Source organism: Rutilus rutilus (assembly GCF_951802725.1).
Source record: "Rutilus rutilus genome assembly, chromosome: 22".
Taxonomy (NCBI): domain Eukaryota; kingdom Metazoa; phylum Chordata; class Actinopteri; order Cypriniformes; family Leuciscidae; genus Rutilus; species Rutilus rutilus.
In genome coordinates this window covers 13,002,602-13,024,101 of record NC_140227.1, presented here as the reverse complement: position 1 = coordinate 13,024,101, position 21,500 = coordinate 13,002,602, and the positions used below count along the sequence as shown (strand labels likewise).

General features: G+C 37.8%; 1 protein-coding gene across 1 annotated transcript in view; it reads left to right on the top strand.

Annotated features, from left to right (window-relative positions):
• wdr18 (WD repeat domain 18) overlaps nucleotides 1-21,500 on the top strand; it is a 106,335-nt gene that overhangs the window by 36,033 nt on the left and 48,802 nt on the right. Inside the window, exon 5 of the mRNA XM_084394513.1 lies at nucleotides 14,515-14,658. Within this exon, the coding sequence (XP_084250639.1) occupies nucleotides 14,515-14,658 (144 nt within the window). The remainder of the gene's footprint in view (nucleotides 1-14,514; nucleotides 14,659-21,500) is intronic.

The following is a 21,500-nucleotide window of genomic DNA, read 5'->3' as shown; positions in this document are numbered from 1 at the left end:
AATGGATGTAATTATAGGTGTACCAGTTATTCAGGATAAGACAAAAACACATTTTGGAAAATGCATTCATGATGTACTTGCTTATTGCAGGTAGTTTATTATATGTGTTTTGTACATTTTGAATACAAAAAAAAGTTACGTACTGTAGCTTTAATTTATTATGCACAATATTTACTCAGAATCAACCGATTAATCACTCTTTAACTTATAAAATAATCATACATTGATGGTGGAACCCTCCCAGAGATTCTTATGATTAAATCCAGAGTATAAACTGCACTTTTTAGATCAAACTCAAGAATGTGAAACTCTCGATCTCAAGCATCAAAATATCAAAGGAGGTAGCAGCAACATCATCCCTCCAAGGTCAGCCAGAGATCGCTCTGTGGACTCACTTTAAGTGTTCCTGTGTGATCATTGAACCTCAGCGATGAATAATTTCCAGTCCTTTATGCTGATACACTGTGAAGAAGTGGAGTAGTTATTTGATCCTTCACGCTTTAAGCCTGAAACTTCAGCTCTCAATGCTGATCTATTTTTCACGTCTAACGATATTCCGGCACCATTTTGGTTGAGACTTTATGCCTGCTTTCATTGACATTGCTTTGACAGGATTACGCCAGTAATCAAGCCCATTATAAAGAAGCCACAGGCATGACTGATCTACAGACTACATGCTCTGAGGATCTGTCATGAACGACTGGGTCTGCTTAGTCTTTGTTTAAGCTCGAGGTGTGCCCGCGGCACCGCGGTACACAGGCATTCAATGTCACACTGAGTGCTCTCTCTCATTACCCACAATCCCCCATGGGGATTTTGCAGGACCGGTTGCTGTCATTGTAGATCTCTAGTGAGGAGAAATGGGAGAACGAGGTGTGTTTGGCTGTGGTAATAATAAAGGGGAGTTTACCAAAGGGTGACTCACCCCTCTCTTTCTCCGGACCGTGACTGCCACGCCATCACAGGTGCAGGATGTGGAAGTATCAGCGAACACCCCGAGATCGTTGTAGGAATGAATGTCCTGACAAAACATGCTCATGGCTCCCGTATAATCAGCCTCGTCTCACGCTGTCAAAAACCATTTGAACGCTGTTGCTGCTGTCAGGGTCTCAGGACCTATCTATATCAGAATCGATCAACCCCCATACCCCCATAGGAGTCAGCGATTAAAAATTTGTTTGTGGTGTCCGTGGGAATGCCGCTCGCACTGTTTAATTGGGCCAAGGCTGTGACACGTTCTGCTCTCGGCTGTTTTAAGTGATGCTTGTGTCACGGGCTTCCTGTGCAGATACTGTCATGGCTGGTTTAAGGCTGATCCTTACTGACTCACAGACGGCTCTGCTGCCACATGCCTCCGGTCACTTATGGCAGATAGCAGGGGGTTCATCCGACTGTATTTTGACGTTGATGCATATTCGCCAGCCGTTGTCTTATTCTAGAGAGCTGGATGCCAACGTGAATCTTTTGGGGAAGACCATAGTTTAATTTTTATGTTGTCTGTTTAATTTAAGTGACATTGTTATGAACGTATGCAACATTGTGAATGAATAGGGGTGTAACAATATATCATGTCACAATATATCTCACAAAAATGCATCAATATGTAATGTATCGTGGATAGTGACAATCTGTATTGTAAAATTTCTGTGAGTTTTAGTGTCAGGACTACATCAAACTATTATATATAATGTTGAATATAATATGGGTGAATAATGAATATTTGTGGGTCCTGATAATGCAAAATGACTTATGTTGTTACCAGTAAAAAGTGGCCTACATTATTTTAAATATATCTAGCCAGTGACAGAGTGCAAGCATGTTCGTCTAAAATAATTCTGTATTTTCAGCTTATTTATTCTGTATATTCTGTATAGTATTTTTATTCTGGTGTCACTATTGTCCTGTGCATTGGATTATCTGCATTAAGTCCAAGCCTATTCATTTCCATCCCCAATGTAATACCAAATTTAGCATTTTAATCAACACTACATTTTTTGTTAACCTTTTACTATATGTCTTGGAGTATCGCATTAATTTTGTATCGTGAGTTCAAGTATCTATCGAATCGTGACATGAGGGTATCGTTACACCCTTATGAATGAAGAATGTATTCATGTACAGTAGTCAAGTCATCTTTGTTTAGATAGCGCTTTATACAGATTGTTTCAAAGCAGCTTTACAGTTATAAACAGGCGAATGATTCAATGATGCAAACATAATTCAATTCTGCTGTAACGCAGCTCTAGAAAGTCAATAGTAAACAGTCATTATTCATCTGAAATCAGTTCAGTGTTAAATCAGTACAGTAGTGTGTGAGATGATCGGTGCTGAGAGAGTTGATGAGCATTGCAAATACAACAACACAAGGCTGCAACTTGAACTTCATCTGCACTTAGTCCTGTTTGCATGCTATACCATCCACCACTTTACTGAATGACAGGGAAACCTTTCTGTTAACTGAACCAAAGAGTTTTGAAGATCCCATTTAAATTAGTTTGAAATGGAGCCAGAATCTTGCTGGAATAGATTCAAATGCAATAGTCCTTCATTTGATTTTGAGATAGGTTTTTTTTGCACTTGAAGTGGTGTTGCACCAACTTGACTTTCATTAGTGTTATTGTGTGCTTACCTGTAATGAAACTGCATGAAACTGCTTACAATTTTACCCCTGGTTTTACAGACAAGGCTTAAGACTAGTCCTAGACTGAAATGCATATTTGAGCTTTTTTTTACTGAAAACAACTTCTTCTTTTTTTTTCTAAGGCACATTTATAAAAACTTTTATAAAAACGACTTAAATGTCCTAATTTAACTAAGGCCTACTTCTTTACTCTTAATCTAAGCCCTTTCTGTGAAACTGTCTTAGATGCTTATGTCCATACTTTTTTTTTAATGGTTAATAATTATTTATAAAATAAAAAGAGTTAAATTTATTTAAACAAAATAAAAAAAAATGGTGCAAAATAAAGTTTTCAAAGCTAAAACAACTATAATTTCTGTCTCGTTCTGCAGTTCCGAATGGACATACTGTACAGCTCTTTCTTGTTTGTTCAACAACTTGAAATCACTGCGTTTCTATCTATGAGATATGGTGTGAAGCTTGTTGATCAGGTTCAATGTCAAAGTTGTTTTGCTTTCCAGTCAAATGTCTGAGTCCTGCCCTGGCTTCCTTCTCCGTTCATGAATTTTATAAAGGTTTATTTGAGGTCAGAAACTGATTTCAGTCAGCTCTTCAAGCTGCAGATCTGCTGGCCTTGAATGGACTTCATCTTCATTATAATGGATAGCGGGTTGAATCATTGCAGTATATTGCATTTTATATATAAATAAATACAGCCTAAAGGTATGTGAAATGAATAAGCTATATGAAAAGTTTAGGAAATAGAACTGAAAATGCAGTCATGACAGAATTTAAAGGATTTTTTTTTTTTTTATGCGTCAACTAGTAAATGTGCTTTTTGTTTCTTTATGGGTGTTTCTTCAAGCACTTTTTAATTAAACCCATTTCACTTGAAACTGGTGCTTTTCAAGAGTGGAGATGCACAGACGTCACTTATCAATGACAAAATATGTACACTCCTGGGGAAAAAATGGGCCAAGACAAAAAAGGGAAATATTTAGTGTTTATTTATCTATTTTAATCACAAATCACTGGGTCAGGCAGTTAGCAAGAATTGCAAAAATACTGTAGTAACTTTAGATGGAATAGCCTTCCCGTTTGTTTTCTTTAAATGTTTTAAGCCGTGTGGGTAAACTTGCAGACAGCTTTATACAGGAAGAAGAAACAGTGTTGTTTCACAGTGTTAATGGCTTCAAAATGTTCATGAGTAGTTAAAATGTCTCCCAGTTAGTTTGAGTTTAGTGTGAGACCGGAGCATTGTCTTGTTAAAAAAATAACATCTGATCAGTCCACTTTAGATGACAACTTTTCAATTGTGGGAAACAAGCCATTCTACAGTATTCACATGTACTCCAAAGTAAATTGACTAAATTACTTTTTAAATGACTTTTCACAGTGAATTAGCTCACCAATACCAGCAGCTAAAAGGCTCCCCACACAATGGCACTCTTCCTCCTTGCTTCACTGTCATAGAGATGCATTTATTATTATATTTCTCTCCAGATTTTCAAAGACACCGCTCTGGAGCTTCACCATGCAGATCGTGTTTCAATGTGATTCATCTCTCCACAAAACTCACAACCACTCTGAATCTAACTTCCAAATGTGTCAAGTAACGAAGTACAAATACTTCGTTACCTTACTTGTGTAGAAATTTTGGGTATCTATACTTTACTGGAGTAATTATTTTTCAGCCGACTTTGTACTTTCTACTCCTAACATTTTGAAAATAGCCTTTTTACTCCTATTTCATTTCGGCTTGTCATCGTAAAAAAAACTAAAAAAACCCTATCCAGATAAATCTTGCCATCTGGATAGAGTGAATTTGATTGTGGTTGGATGAGAAGTATAAACATATACCATTCCGACACCCTATTGGTTTGTACGTGATCCATCGCACCTGCACATGACACAAATCACGTCACACTCCAGCAAGGACATAGCCAGTGTTGGGGTCATGAAACTGCTCATGTACACACATATGGTTCTTTGATGTATTTGCATTGTACTAAAATGCATTCATTTTCAATGGGCATATATGCGGCTGAAACAGGTAGCCTGGTGCATCCCAAATTTTTCAACATTAACATTTTAATATAACATTATAGTCATTATGGCCTTTAGAAAAATGTTTTTTTGAGGAGGTGGGGTAGTACACCATAGGCCCCTGTGCCTAAGCTTTTGTTCTTAATGGCATTATTTTCCTTACATTACTTTTACTTTTATACTTTAAGTAGTTTTGAAACCAGTACTTTTACACTTTTACTTGAGTAAAAAGCTTGAGTTGATGCTTCAACTTCTACAAAAGTATTTTTTAAACCCTAGTATCTATACTTCTACTTCGTCCCTTCCCACTATACTGCCCCACCATACCCGAGATCCAGTTTCCATTGGTTGAACTTTCAAATGCCATTGTGTCACTTTGTCATGAGACCGTTTACGTCGACAGCACTTTTTCGTACAAATACTTGGTATAGTAATATGATTTTACTAGTCACATTTTCATATAAAGTAGTTATTTTTTCACGCTATGAAAATAGAGCACTTCTAATATGTCAGCAAATTTTAAAGCACTTGTTAAGTGATGGTCATTTTCCCTATATTCACTGTAGCCAAGCTTCTAAGCTTTAAACGACACTTAATTTGTGTTAGCAGTTGTTTTGTAACATGATAACTTAGTTTGGATTTAAGAGGTTATGGTTAATAATGAATCGATTAATTGATAGTTAATTTAAACAACGATCAATTGTGGGAAGTTATGTAAATTGACATCCCTAGGTAAGACAATTAAAAGCTTAGTGTTTAGCCATTTTGGGTTTTGTTTTTTGTCCAGGAGTGTACTATAAAGCTGCTTTTCGAACTACCACTAAACAGCAAAAAAAAAAAAAAATTCTCAACTCTCATCATGGTATTTGTTGGCTCCAGTCACTCGCTCCCATTTGTGTTCTGTCCCCTTTAGACAAAGTGGTCATCATCAGATTGCCATCAGTCAAGTTTTTTGATGTTTAATCCTTCCCACTGTTGTTCATTACTCATCTGAGCTCAATAGCATCAGCTACAGTGGATTACAGTCTGTCAGTCACCATAGATGAATTATTCTGTCTGTCGTTGCCGTGAGGGGATTCTGGGAGGTCACGTCGCACAAAGAGCTGGGCTTGTTAGGACAAGAGGGATGGAGAGGTGTCTCTGTGTCAGACTGCAGACCGATCACTTTTGGGTATTTAATGATGTGGTTAAAAACGTCTGACGCCTGCATGAATTGACTAACTAGAACAGAGTTCAGGCAGGAACTGCCCACACCGAGGCACTGCATGACCTTTGACTAGAGCATTGGACAGCCTGATTTATTATGGTCAGTTAATTATGTTGAACATTACCTGACCTTTGCCCTACATGTTTAGAAGTAATTAGGGTTGTGCCGATAGACGATAGTATCGTGTATCGACGATAGACAGAGATATCGCCGATGGCAGATGCCTTTGACGATATCAATACGATAATTGGCTCGTTTTCCTATTAATGTATTAAATTATTATTATTATTATTATTATTATTATGAAGCTAGTATAGTTACAATTATATTTGCCTTGCCTAAATTCATAACGACATCACCACATAACCACACTTGCGACATCACATAACCACACATGCGACGTCACCGACGCGCGCGTATGAGGACTCCTCAAAGAAAATATTTTTAAAACAGACTAAAAAAAACTACATCCCACAACGAAATTTAATTGCAAGGTGATCCATTCACAAATTGCCAAGAGTGCTTAACAGACGCATCATTCTTATACAGAGCCAAGATGAAGACGCGGCATCGTTGTTCGTCAGTATTTTGTTTCCATAGCACATCAACAAAATATTTAATGACAGTAAAAACACTAAAAACAGTACAATTACAAAATATTAATTATAATAATAATATCAATAAAATTATATAGGCCGCCTAGGCCTAATAAAGTCTTTAGTAGGTTACACGAAGCATCTGTGGAACTCTGCCTGTGAAAATCACAAGCAACTTCAAACTTGTTTAACAAGAAATATATTCTTCTATTTTTTTTCACTGTCAATAATGTAAGTCCACAAGAGAAATATTAAGCCAGTAAATTAAGATGCTGTAGCCTACCGTTATATCCACCGTCGTCTCTGAGAGAACGCGCCGTTAATGCAGTGAAAGCGCAGTCCGTTTCTGCTTTCGTTTTCAGGGAATGAGCGCGTTTACATGCACGTTATTAACTCGATTATGCTGAATAAACTGACAATGCATGTGGTCATGTAAACGAATTAACCCATTTTCCTTTATCAGAGTCAAGTCATAAGTAAGTAGGCTACGTTACCGATCGACTTTTAGATTTTTGCCTCTGATTTCTCCCGGCATTTAAAACCCGCGTTATTTGGGCTTATTGAAGTGCATCCAGACAGAGGAGGACATATCGCAGACTCCGACTCTTTCTTGACCCAATAAATTCAAACGTGTTTTCATGATCTCGTGCAGAAGCAGCCTACAGTCAAAATGCTGCATCTGTAACGGCATGAGAGGATAATGTGTGTCCGTAAATTTCCCGCTGACATGTTGAAATATACAAGAATGGTCAGATACAAGAATGATTAGGATCTTTTTTTTTTTACCTCACTATACCAGGAAATAACCTGATTTAGCCTATTAATAAACACTCCACCTTTGCTAGCAAAATAGAAAAAGATTCTCATTTAAAACGAAGTAATAAAACAAGCAAATTGATGAGTAAATAAGCAAGTTAATAATCAAATAAGTAAGCCCCGCCCCCTCACGATAATATCGTGTATCGCCGATCTCACAGGCTGACGATAGGACGATATGAAAATGGAGCATATCGCGCAACCCTAGAAGTAATCGTTTATGCCTATGGTTTCTCATTAGGGCTCACACTGTTATCAAGATTTGAATTGTAAGGGGTTTTACAGTCAAAGACCCAGAACCAGATATGATGAATGAAGACCCGGAGTCAGAATTATAATAAATTAAAGAAAAGATGTACTGAAGATAGTTTGCTGTTTCATCAGCAGAAGTCAGCTTACAGTTACAAAGATCACAGCAGTTATACCCTTCACCAAGGTCTAAGCTACGTCCTTGCTTCAGGTTAAATGATTCTCATTGGCTAAGAAATAGATAAACATAGTAATTTTCCACACATATACAGATAGACTGAAGCATATCTCCATCGATTATGCAGCTGACACACGGACCCTGAAGTTAGGCACGTCGTGACCTTCCAGGTCGCAGATTTGGGTTGCTGGGCGCCAGCATGTCCAGAACAACAACTCAGTCAATATCCAATAATGGCAGTGGTTCCTTAACCTGTAACCAAGAAGACTAACACACACACAGCGACACACAGCTTCCTCAAGGTTGGATTTGGCCAGGCTTCTAACTACAAACAGGAGAGTCCTCTCAAAACATAGAGATAATTCGTTCTTTCTCTCAAGGAGAGGACACTTTAGTATAACGCAGTATAGTAAAGCTTTAACAAAGAAATGGTCCCTTAAACTATAGACTTCAATGACCCCTGTGACCATTGCTGTCAGAGTACCCTAGAAAAACAGATGAATGTATTGACACATGTTGAAGACATTTCTTAATAAAACAAAGTCATTCTAATGTGATATTTAGAAGGAAAAATATTAATTAATACCTTAATTATAATCACTCATTACATATACATTGAAGCAGCAGTTTATTCCAAAATCCACACCCTTCAGAATTATCTCTGGTGCAGGTCATAGACTGAAATACTGGCTGGACATATTAATTGGCTGATAATTGACCATTCAGAAAATCAACATTGGATTATAACTATGCCAGTAGGCAGATTAATTGAAGTACTCATTCTACTTGGTGTTTTGAACATTTTTATTTCAAGTTGTTCTTAAAATATTAATTTTAGTACTTAAAATGCAAGACATCAAGTTGACAAAGTTTGTCATTCATGTGTGTATGTATTTTAATTTTTATATATTTGTTTTTAATTTTAATTGTGAGTCGATATTGTTTAAACAGCATTAATTTAAATTCACAAATTTGCTATTATTACATTCTAATAATTCTAATTTTAGAATTTCTAATTATTTAATTTTAATAATAAAAAAAAAAAATGAATTAATTAATAAGTCTAAATCTATTATTTTAATCATGTTTATGCATTTATAATTCATATAATAAAATTGTATTTTAAATATAATTTTAAATTAAATAAAATTTTACAATTATTGTTATTATAGATTTATACTGAGTATATGGAATGTCAGCCACTATGTCTGCTCTCTAGATATCTCCATGTTTTTCCTCAAGAATTTACATAAATTATTGATATATAAAATTATATGGGTTTTGTTTTGAATATCTTTTCTCAGTCAGTAAGTGTGACTATTCGATAATGGGCAGTTTCCTTTCGCTCTTGACTTTTATGACAGGGTCATGGGCATTGATCCTTTTCAGTCAAAATTATTTTACGGTCAGTTTGTCTTCTTTATGATGGGACATCAATCCAGCTGGACTCGTGCAGGGAAGGGTGTCGGAGCTCCTCTGTTAAATTATCATTGTACAAGCTCACACACAGTATGTTCTTGCTCACTAAGTAGAAACTTTCACTTCAGTTTTATATTTCCATTGATTTAAAGATCCTTTAAAAAGCAGCTGTAAATTAGAGAATAATGGTTGTTCTCTAGCTACTAGCTCTGCAATAATAGATCTTTCACTTGGACAAAAATTTTGTGTTGTTGGCTCAGCAATCTCACTGCAGAGAACTTGAGCTTTCCAAAGCTGAGCTTCTGAGCTGTCTAATGTCCACTTCAGCACTTTCTCTGAGACGATAACACTGCATTACCCCTGAACCAATTAGAGATCATCAGACTTTTTGGCAAAAGTGTTACCGTTACGCTGGAAGTTGGAACGGAAAGGTGTAGATGTTGGAGAGATGGAGATCTTTGTGGTTTATATAATCCTGGGGGAAGCACAGTCCTGACATACACAGAGTGATGGTTAAGTCTTTCCCTTTTGTATTCACTCTTATCTGTGTCTCTTTATTCTTTTCTCTGTCTGCCTCTCTCATGATTAATTTCTAGATTTATCAATGCAAACATCAAAAACCTAATGATTTTATGTCGTTTTTTTTATCCAGCTGAATCACATTGAAAGATCTGATGCAAAAGAACGGTTCGTTCACAAAGCAGATATCGTGACTTCTCTCATGAACTGTCACGAAGGTCAAGATTTTAATTGCTTTTCTTAAATTTTGGGCCGTTTCTATCATAAAACTTAAGACTTCAGAAGGTTGCATACAAGTCTTATGGACCATGCTTATCATACTTTTAGTCTTATCATACTTTTAATCTAACTGAAAATATAAACATACATGTATTCTGATTCACAGAATGTAACAACACGAAGTGCACACTGTACAAAAGAAACATTTAGTGCAAACTGAAGCAAAAGGACATCAAGGGCATAGGGACATTAGCATACATACTTAGTATACATAATGTGACAGACAGAATCACATTATAAAAAAATAGACATAGAAGTGACGTAAGTGCTTCAGACAATGTGATGTGCATGTAGATGTGTTTTCCAGGTGAGTCTGGATGGCAGTAAGGATTTGAAAGTGTCAAGTGCATAATATACTGAGAGAGGAGAAAGACAGAGAAAGTATTGGGACACCAAAGATCTTTGCAGCAGTATTCACTGCCCACTATAGGGTATTGTGTCGCTGCAGTCTCCATACCAGACAGTGATGCAGTTGGTCAACAGAATCTCAGTGGTGCCCCTGCAGAGTGTGTTGAGGATGGGTGGAGGGAGACCAACGCATTCTCATCCTTGGGCGTCATATACTGACGCTTTTGACATTTCGTCTACATCCAACGCACATGGCACCCTTTAGCGTCAATATGAGACGCAGATAGCTTTGTTCGGTTATGGGTAGGTTTAGGTCTGGGGTAGGGTTAGGGTTAGACCGCTAGGAGGCGCCTTCTGGCCCATATCTATCTGCGTCTCATATTGACGCTAAAGGGTGCCATGTGCGTTCGATGTAGACGAAATGTCAAAAGCGTCAGTATATGACGCCCAAGGATGAGAACGGGCTGGGGAGACTTGCTCTTTTCAGCCTGCAGAGTAAGTGGAGGCACTGCTTGCCCTTCTTGGAGAATGATGTAGTGTAGAGGTTGTCAACAGAGATGGTCAAGGTGAGAGGTCAAGGTGTGCACCTCCAGGGATTTAGTGATGCTGACTCACTCCATGGTCGAGCCGTTGATGGTCAGTGGGAAGTGTTCAACAGAGTTTCTCCTGAAGTCATTCAGAACCTTGTTTTTCTTCCCTACATTGAGGGACAGGTTATTTGCATCATGCCATTGAACAAGTTTTGCCACTTCCTCTCTGTGGAGTGTTTCTTCATTGTTTCTGATGAGGACTACCACCACAGTTGTGTCATCTGGAAACTTGATGATGTGATTAGAGCTGAACTTAGCAGTGCAGTTGTGGGTCAGAAGTGTGAAGAGCACCGGGCTGAGCACACAGCCTTGTGGGGCACCTGTGCTCATTACGGTAATGCTAGAGGTGCTGTGGGTGACATGGACTGACTGAGGTCTTCTTATTAAGAAGTCCAGGGTCCAGTTAAAGGATTAGTTCACATTCAAAAAATGTTTTGCTGATAATTTACTCACCCCGATGTTATCCAAGATATCCATGTCTTTCTTTCTTCAGTCGAAAAGAAATTAAGGTTTTTGAGGAAAACATTCCAGGATTTTTCTCCATATAATGGACTTGAATGGCAACCAACTATTCCAATGTTCAAAGAATGTTCAAATGTCCGTCTCAATGCAGCTTCAAAGTCTCTACACGATCCCAGTCGAGAAATAAGGGCCTTACCAGGGCTGTTGGCGCTCTCTCTTATTGCGGTCTTTGAATTTGAAATTTTATCTGTTGATCAATAAAATGCAGCTCTTATCTGTTGCTTTCGGTGACGTGCACTCCATTAAATTTGCATATAGCGTGGGAATTGAAGATCGAATTTATATCTGTTTTTCAAAAACACATTATGCAACCAGGTGTAAATTGAATCGTTTTGATAAATCGGATAGCTATCCGATCTGAGAAAACGCATGAAGTGGCCAGGTGTAAACAGCCCCTCATTGAGAAGCTGCAGCCGCGGCGGGATGATTTTGGGTGTGGCGGACCACCACGGCAGAATGAATGTAGCGGAAACACTGGACTGCTTTATCTCCTGATTTGAATCTCAGGTTTTCAGTAGTCCACGGACCTCTGCTGTAATTTCTGGTTGGCACTTGTGATGATTTGGTTTTCACATTATCAGTGCACTTCTTAATGTAGGCAGTGACTGTTTTAGTGTATTTTTGCAGGTTTACAGTGGGGAGAACAAGTATTTGATACACTGCCGATTTTGCAGGTTTTCCCCATGTTAGAAGTCTGTAATTTTTTTTATCATAGGTACTCTTCAACTGTGAGTGACGGAATCTAAAACAAAAATCCAGAAAATCACATTATATGATTTTTAAATAATTAATTTGCATTTTATTGCATGACATAAGTATTTGATCACCTACCAACCAGTAAGAATTACGGCTCTCACAGACCTGTTAGTTTTTCTTTAAGAAGCCCTCCTGTTCTCCACTCATTACCTGTATTAACTGCACCTGTTTGAACTCGTTACCTGTATAAAAGACACTTGTCCACACACTCAATCAAACAGACTCCAACCTCTCCACAATGGCCAAGACCAGAGATCTGAGTAAGGACATCAGGGATAAATTGTAGACCTGCACAAGGCTGGGATAGGCTACAGGACAATAGGCAAGCAGCTTGGTGAGAAGGCAACAACTGTTGGCGCAATTATTAGAAAATGTTCAAGAAGTTCAAGATGATGGTCAATCTCCCTCGGTCTGGGGCACCATGCAAGATCTCACCTCGTGGGGCATCAATGATCATGAGGAAGGTGAGGGATCAGCCCAGAACTACACGGCAGGACCTGGTCAGTGACCTTAAGAGAGCTGGGACCACAGTCTCAAAGAAAACCATTAGTAACACACCACGCCGTCATGGATTAAAATCCTGCAGCGCACGCAAGGTCCCCTTGCTCAAGCCAGCGCATGTCCAGGCCCGTCTGAAGTTTGCCAATGACCATCTGGATGATCCAGAGGAGGAATGGGAGAAGGTCATATGGTCTGCTAAAAATAGAAAATAGGAAAATAGAAAAATAGAGCTTTTTGGTCTAAACTACACTCGCCGTGTTTGGAGGAAGATGGATGAGTACAACCCCAAGAACACCAGCCCAACCGTGAAGCATGGAGGTGGAAACAGCATTCTTTGGGGATGCTTTTCTGCAAAGGGAACAGGACGAGGGGAGGATAGATGGGGCCATGTATCGCGAGATCTTGGCCAACAACCTCCTTCCCTCAGTAAGAACATTGAATATGGGTCGTGGCTGGGTCTTCCAGCATGACAACGACCCGAAACACACAGCCAGGGCAACTAAGGAGCGGCTCCGTAGGAAGCATCTCAAGGTCCTGGAGTGGCTTAGCCAGTCTCCAGACCTGAACCCAATAGAAAATCTTTGGAGGGAGCTGAAAGTCCGTATTGCCCAGCGACAGCCCCGAAACCTGAAGGATCTGGAGAAGGTCTGTATGGAGGAGTGGGCCAAAATCCCTGCTGCAGTGTGTGCAAACCTGGTCAAGAACTACAGGAAATGTATGATCTCTGTAATTGCAAACAAAGGTTTCTATACCAAACAGGGGCGGATCTACCGGGGTGGCATAGGGTGGCAAATGCCACCCTGAAAGAAAGCCTTGCCACCCCAGTTGGCAGCAACGAATTAAAAGTTATGGCCAATTTAACGTCTGCCATATGTTGCCACCCCTCAAAAATTCCTTGCCCCCCTTTCGCCACCCCATAAATATTTTTCTAGATCCGCCCCTCATACCAAATATCAAGGGCTGCTTTTCTGATGTATCAAATACTTATGTCATACAATAAAATGCAAATTAATTACTTAAAAATCATACAATGTGATTTTCTGGATTTTTGTTTTAGATTCCGTCACTCACAGTTGAAGAGTACCTATGATAAAAATTACAGACTTCTACAAGCTTTGTAAGTGTGAAAACCTGCAAAATCGGCAGTGTATCAAATACTTGTTCTCCCCACTGTATGTGATTTGTTGTTTGTGGCTGCCTCTTTGAATGTTCCAGTTTGTGTCCTGAAAGCAGTCCTGGAGCATTGTGGTAGCATCCTTTGTCCATACAGTGAATTATTATTATTATTATTTTATTTTTTTAAAGGGGTTTGGCAATTTCAGAAGTGGTCTGCATGCTGGAATTAGCATAACATAGATGTGATTTGAGTACTCAAGGTGGGGGCAAGCAACAGCCCTGTATGCATTCTTCTCAGCTGTGTAAACCAGGTCTAATGTAAACCAGGTACCTTGTTTCAAAGTTAACATGTTGGTGATAGAGCTGACCTGTTCAGTAATAGAGAGTATCCCTAGAATTGACACTCGGGGGAATATCCCTTACCTCATGTTGTGTGATTGTTACTCGACAGAATTGAATAAAGTCCACTTTTCATATGATACTTTTATGGTTATTTTGTGCCCAGTTACTGGAGTGACCAGTATCATATTAGAAAATGTGACATTTTTATAGTAAACTTAATATAAAAAGCAATATTTTATTGTAAAAAAAATATGTATGCTTGTTTATGTATATGCTTGAAATTTTAAGAAACATAATAGGAACATAAAACAATTCTTAGAACTTGGCACGTTTCAAAAAAGATTGTTGTTGTGATCTTTGACAACCTTATTTTTATTGACCCGATGTCTTTCTCTCTCCTCACGTCATAGGTTTGGGAAATTTCCTCTGGGGAGATGCTCCTCTCCGTTCTCTTCGACGTTGGCATCATGTCAGTGACCTTTGACCCCTGCGAGTATTTCCTATTCTGTGGAGGCAGTGATGGCAATATTTTTCAGGTGTCTCTATGCAGCACGGTAAGCACTTTTAAATTCTGAAAGCATATCCAATGAGACCTTTGTAATAGAGTTTTTGACACCGTTGTGAAGTTGTTTATGAGACATTTAATTGGCCCATAGCACATTGACGAACAGCCTGTTGGGATTTCATAAGCAATAATGCACCCTGTCTTATCTTCACTGCATTAGATGGAGAAGATTATTTATTTTTACTGGACTACTGCTTGGCAGCGATTAGATATAAATAGCGTCAAATCATTTTCCGTCAAATCTTCATTTCTTTTATTTCACATAGTCCTCAGAGTAAACTTAGTCAATTTCAATTTCTGGTGTTAAACATTTATATGCTGAGATTTGCGATCCACTGTTCTGATCCTTCAAATGTCTCCTCAGCACTGCTGAGAGCTAGAGTGAGTGATTTTAAGTGTTTTTTTTGTTGAGCTGTCCATTTCAGTCCAGGTCAGGGCATCTTAGAGAAAGCGCTCTGTGCTGGAAGGCAAAAATGGATGTGAAACGAATATGTTTTCCACATTCTCACCTCACGTCACCTTTACACCAGAGGACTCTTCTCAAAAGGAATTTAAGATGAAACGTATGCAGGTGTCAGGGCCATTGTCAGTTTCACTTAAAGCTCATTGTTGGATCATTGGGAGTAGGTTATTCCCCAGCAGGTGCTTTTGGCTTTGAGAAGGTATGAGGACCTTTATGAGCTCAACCTGCAGAAACATCTGCTTATGGAGAACATTTGGTATTAGGAATTTTCTGTTTTTTGGAAATTATTACAACCCTCATGTTGTTCTAAACCTGTATGACTTTCTTCTGTGGAAAATAAAAGAAGTTTAGCGGAATGTTCATGCTGTTGTTTTGCAATGTAATGTAAGTGACCAGTGGCTGTCAAGCCAAAAAAAAAAAAAAAAAACCTCTAATATTGGCCGATAACCAATATGGTACCAATAAAATATAGCATACATCCTTTGATTTTTGACTTGTGACCTTAACTGGTTAAAATACTCACTTAGATGATAAGTGTAGATGGAAGAAAGAAACGTTTGGAGGAACTAACACTTGGCCGCATGATCCCATCCTTTCCTAGTCAGCACTTAATAAAAAGATTTATCTTATAGTGCTCGCAGTGTGATAAAGTACTCCTGAGCTCATATTGAACAGCCTAACACTAGATGCTTGAGGCAGAATTTTTTATGAATAAACAATTTTCCTCTTGACGCATTATTTATGTTTTAAGTGTCTAAGTGTTTTTGCTCTATATACATCTTAAGCCAATGTATGTGTGAGAGAAAGCATGTATTTCTGCATGTATTTCTAAACATCTTTAAACTGAGGTGAAACTGTGTGCGATTCATTCCCAATCTGTCCTGATACATTCATCATCATTGTTAAACTTTAATTAGGGCATTAATTAGCTGGTAATGACGTGCTTTTTCAGCCTCTCAGTTTTTCATTTTGTTCCCCGCGTCTGGAATCTCAGCCAGCCTTATTAGTCTACAGGGTTTTCTGATTTATTTATTTTCTCATGTCTCTAAAACCTTTCAAGATGTTCAAAGGCTATTTATTGGTAGACTTGAATAGCTTTGACTTCTAAAGCTGGGTTTTGCACTCTTAATAATTTCGTCTGCTGTCTTAAGGTTGGTTTCAAAGTGAGATTTATTGGTGAGATATAAGTCGGGATGGCTATTGTAAATTTTTTATTTCAAGTCATATTACAAGTCGCATCTGCACAAAAGGATGCAGATGCAGACGTGAACTTGACTGTTCTTGTCTGAATGTGTAACTCTTGTTGTGGATGCGCTCTTTCCCATAACAACAAAGCTGAAACATGGGCAACTAAAGCACAAAGAATTTACAACATTCTATTACAATACCGGGTAACACTTTATTTCACAGTGTCATTGTTACATAATGTTACATGTAGTTACTATAGTAATAACATTAACACTTTAGTTTCCAATTCTCACTGTGCACTAGTTGCTTATTAGCATGCATATTACTAGGCTGTTTATTAATACTTATAAAGCATATGCCTTAGTCTGCATGACCATATTTTACATACTTTAATCCTACCCAATACCTAAATTTAACATCTGTCTTACTAACTATAGTAATTAGGAATTTATTGAGGCAAAAGTTGTAGTTAATAGTTAGTTAATTGTGAGAATTGGCCTAAACTAAAGTGTGACCATAATAACTATACATTTTGCATAAATATATGCAACTAACCCCAAACAAAACCAAACCCTAATCCTAACCCTATAGTAGTTACTTAATATTGCTCAGTACTTAAATGTATAATTACAGTGTAACAAAGGCACTTTAAAATAAAGTGTAACCCAATACTGTTCTTATTATAATGTATATTGCAGTTTGGTGCTGCATATCTTGCACTTAACTGTATTTTCATATCAAAGTGATTCCAGGCATCACTGCACACTTTCAAATCCATAGTTTCACTGTATTTCACAATAAACTCATGCATATCCCTAATAAGCAGTCTTAGGAGTCTTTGAATCTGGGATCCTGACTTAATTCCAAAACAACGGCCTCAATCTTCTCGCTCTGATTGGGTTAGACGTTTTCCTTTGAACAAAATACAATCACTTGCCAGTAAAATTTGTGGAAAAATTCCTCTCGTCAGGGCTAGAGGATGTGTCTTATGGTGTTATGGTGTATTAGATTTCATGTAAAAAAAAAAAAAAAGAAAGAAAAAAAACATTATTTAATATTCAGTAGTGACCTTATATAGTTTTGTTAACCTTCTTTTCTCAGTCCAGCAGTTCCATTGACCTCTTCACCCCGCTACAAAGGTTAAAAAAGTACTTCCTCAGCTCAGTGTCCTTACCCTTGTTTTTTTAGATGGTCTTTTAGTGATGAAGGGTTGAATTTGTCATATTTTGATAGAAAAAGGCTTTCTGACAGGAAAGCTTAGAATTCCCTGCCTGCTTGAAGACAAAAGACAGAGAGGGAAAATAAAGAGACGCAAAGAGAAAAATACAGAGAGAGAGAGAGAGAGAGAGAGAGAGTGTTACTGCTGAAGGTTTTTAAAATCTAATCCTGTCTAGACTTTCTGCCTCAGAAAGACATCTGTTTAACTGTAACTCATGCTCTGAACATCCCTGCTGTAGACAAACGCTTGCTTAACTTGCTTTTAGAGTTTATTTTCCCCATCAAGATTAGATTAAAGGAGCAGTTCAACATGAAAATCCTGTCAGTATTTACTCATCTTCGTTGTTGCAAACTCAAATGGCTTTATTTCTTCGGTGGAATACCAAATATTTTTTGGGGGAATTTGCTCTTTGCAGTTATAGCCAATCTTTCAAGCTTTAAAAAAAACAAAAACAAAAAAACAACAACACCACAGAAGTGTCATATGTATAAAAGGAACAGGGTATTATATTTTAGTTAAAGGTCCCATTGCATGGATTATTTTATTATTTAAGAATGTTTCCTGGGGTGCCCTTATAATGTTAGTACGTTTTTTAGATCAAAAGTTATAATTTAGAAATAAAAGGCATATTTCCTAGCCTGATTTTAGCCTCTGATTTGAACACTCTGTTTGAAGGGGCGTGTCTGCTGTAAGACTTCAGTGTAAACGCCCACTGCTGTGATTGGCTGACATGCTTGCATATTAAATATCTAGCATTACATGTGGAACTCTCTCGAAAACTTTTACTATTACAGCTATTATACATTTTTACTATTATAGCTATCGGGATTAACGAATCGTGAGAAGTTTAAGTATTTAGATCTATTTCCTAGATCTATATAAAAGGTTGCAGTGATGAGCATTGAGCAGATGACAGCCTGTTGATCGCGTGAATGAAGATCTTATCATTGCAACGCAGTTTCTGCACTCTCACTAATGATTTCACCAATGCAAACATGAGGTAAGTGCAGTAAGAGCGTCGTTGTGCAGTGTAACAGCGTCATTGATTTCATAACGAGTTTTGGCAAGTGTCCAAATAAACTCGCTCTGTTTGATTGACAGCTTGGGCGATTGGAAAGGGATTGTTATTTGATCGCTTTCTGTATAAATATTAATCACAGTTTAAGTACGATTATTTTCATCCTACTAAGAGAAACGACGTGAAGTTAATCGTTTAGTAACTGGCTTGATTTACTGATGCATAAACAGTATTGAACGACTTTGAGAGAAAGATTATCTGTCTGAACTTGGTTTACACCCATCAAAACGTCTAGCCACTGGGGGACCATAGGCAGGCTAGGGAAACTCATATTAAGGTTAAAAAACCTCATAAAGTGAAATTTTCATGCAATGGGACCTTTAATAAAACATGACCATGAATTAATTAGACGTTGGATCATTTTATTATTTCATGGCCATGATTTTCTGTGTGCGGGGATCCGTACATATGAGTGTCGGTAACACTTTTTGTTGTTACACGTTACATGTAGTTACTATAATAATAATTATCCACCTTTTTCCTATGTCCCTTGATGCTTTGCGCAAATTATGGGAATAACTTCTGTTAAACAGTCAGCGAAGGATTCGCTTTATGAACGCAATAATAAGCATTTTTGAAAACTGGGTACAATGAGATAACATTATTCAACCAAGACATTTAAAGGACATTTAAAAGTGCAAAAGCATTAACAAAATGACTAAAACAGACCATGAATAACACCAAAAGCTCGATTCTTTCCACAGCAATATTACGGTCGTATTAAATATCACTGTAGTAAGATATGTCTGTTATGTAACATACGTTGCCTTTATCAATGATGTTCATTAACTGGAACATTGAATGGTAATATTTCAAACTGATTTCCGTCATTTAGGCAGCCAATAAATATTGTATTTACTTACTATAGAAACATTCCTGCTAATATGGATTAGAAGTGAAGGGGAGACGATTACATTTGAAAGCATCTTGAAAACAAACCTGGAAAGAGACGTGAGGATTTGTGGAGGAAACCCAGAGATTCTTCGTGCATTCCAGTGAATTATTCATGGGATGTATCATAAGGAGAGCAGAACACAAGTGCACAGTATGTGTTGTCTTTTTTACAGTTTTTCTCGATTGCTTAAACACTATAACCAGGCATTTGAACTAAAATTTCAAAACCATAATGCCATTTATCAAAAAGCAAACCCGTTTCTCTAAACTATAAACACTATTCCCTGTTTTGACACATGAGTCAGATTTGTTGAACTGTCACTGCAAAACTCTACACACAAATCCCTTCATTTCTCATTGCTTAGACCATGTTGTCATTTAGAAAGCACTAGCATTCAAAATTGTTCACTCAAGTCAGCACAGCTTCAACTCAGTTAGCACACAATTACCCAAGTGGAAACACTAAGAGTCAAAATTGAACACACATCAATCAGATCCTTCAATAGATATATAAAAGGGCCCAAATCAGTTTCTTGCGTTTTGGAACAATGGATCCAGAAAGACATGAAGGAAGAGGGATAAGAATGAGGAGTAGGAAGGGCAAGGACAAGAAGACAAGCAGTCTCAGATGAAATTCAAGTCACTCTAGTTGCCCATGTCTTTATCAATGGTATGACTATGAGGGAGGCTCGGCTACGAGTAAGGCCAAATTTGAGTCGCTTCACCGTCGCCTCGAGAACCTTCAGGGAGGAGTGGTGGCAAACAAAATTCTATCACTGAATAAGAGACAAACATTTCCAATTGTCTTTGAGGTTTATTTTCTTGCAAGAAAAGGCCAGCAGTCATACAGTCACACAGAGTGACACAGAGCGTGACAGTGAAGGGAGGGCATCCTTTCTCCTTTATAGTCTTGACTCACAGAATGTTATCTTTCTAGGCCAATGATGGTATTTCAACCATATGTGGAACATTCTTAGACGTGTTCATCATATTGTATCCTTGAGTGGAGGCCCTCCTGCTCGTCCCAACACTCTTTACATCCCAATACAATTCCATATTAGAATATGGTTTGTGTGTGCTCTTTTACTGTCATATGATGGTCACACACATCTTACTGTAAGTAAATATAAAAAAATTTTTTAGAGGAGAGAGTAAAAAAAAGATTAAAAAAAAAGAAAGTGCCAATGTATCCACTGGTTGTGTCTTTTGTGTTCATCATATGAAAAGGTTTGTGATGGGGGGAACCACAAGCAACATAACTTACCAGTTTTGGAAATGTTGTTTTGAATTTATTGCACCAGTGTCTTAGACTATGTTGTAGTGTGTGTGATTTTGAGGGCTTGTGTGTCCTGTCTGAGGGCAAAGTTTGGTTTTTCAGCAAGAGTGAATGGTTTTGAGTGTAGAGCTTCATTTTGACCTGAAAATAGGATGTTTGGGGAATTGGGTGAGACGTTATGGATTTGTGTTTATAGTTTTGAGAATACGAGGCATAGTTTCAAGAAATGTGTTTAAGCAATCGAGAAAAACTGTAATAACTGTTAAAACAGATTGCAAAGGGAAAAAAGAGAAAAGAATGCAGTGCCTGAAAAAAACTCTTGCCATAGATATTCTTGTTGTACCATGTCACAATAAAATACCAAGCATTGCGTTCTCCTTACATCTGAAAATAGAACATGAAGGACATTGTACAGCTCATTCAGTCGAACTGACTGATAAGATTATTTGTTGTGCAACCTTTTTATTTGAAATGATCTGTTTCAGTATTTTTTAGTGGAACTTCCCCAAACCGGAAGTGCCTCCCATAAACGCAGGAGGCTTGTTAGGAAAAAGGTTGTTAAATGATACATAATTACATGCAACTAACCTTAATCCTAACCATAACCCAATAGTAAGTACTTGTAGTTAATTAATATTACTCAGTACATAAATAACGAAAAGTACAAAAGTCAGCTTCGCCATCACAGGAATAAATTACATTTCAAAATATAT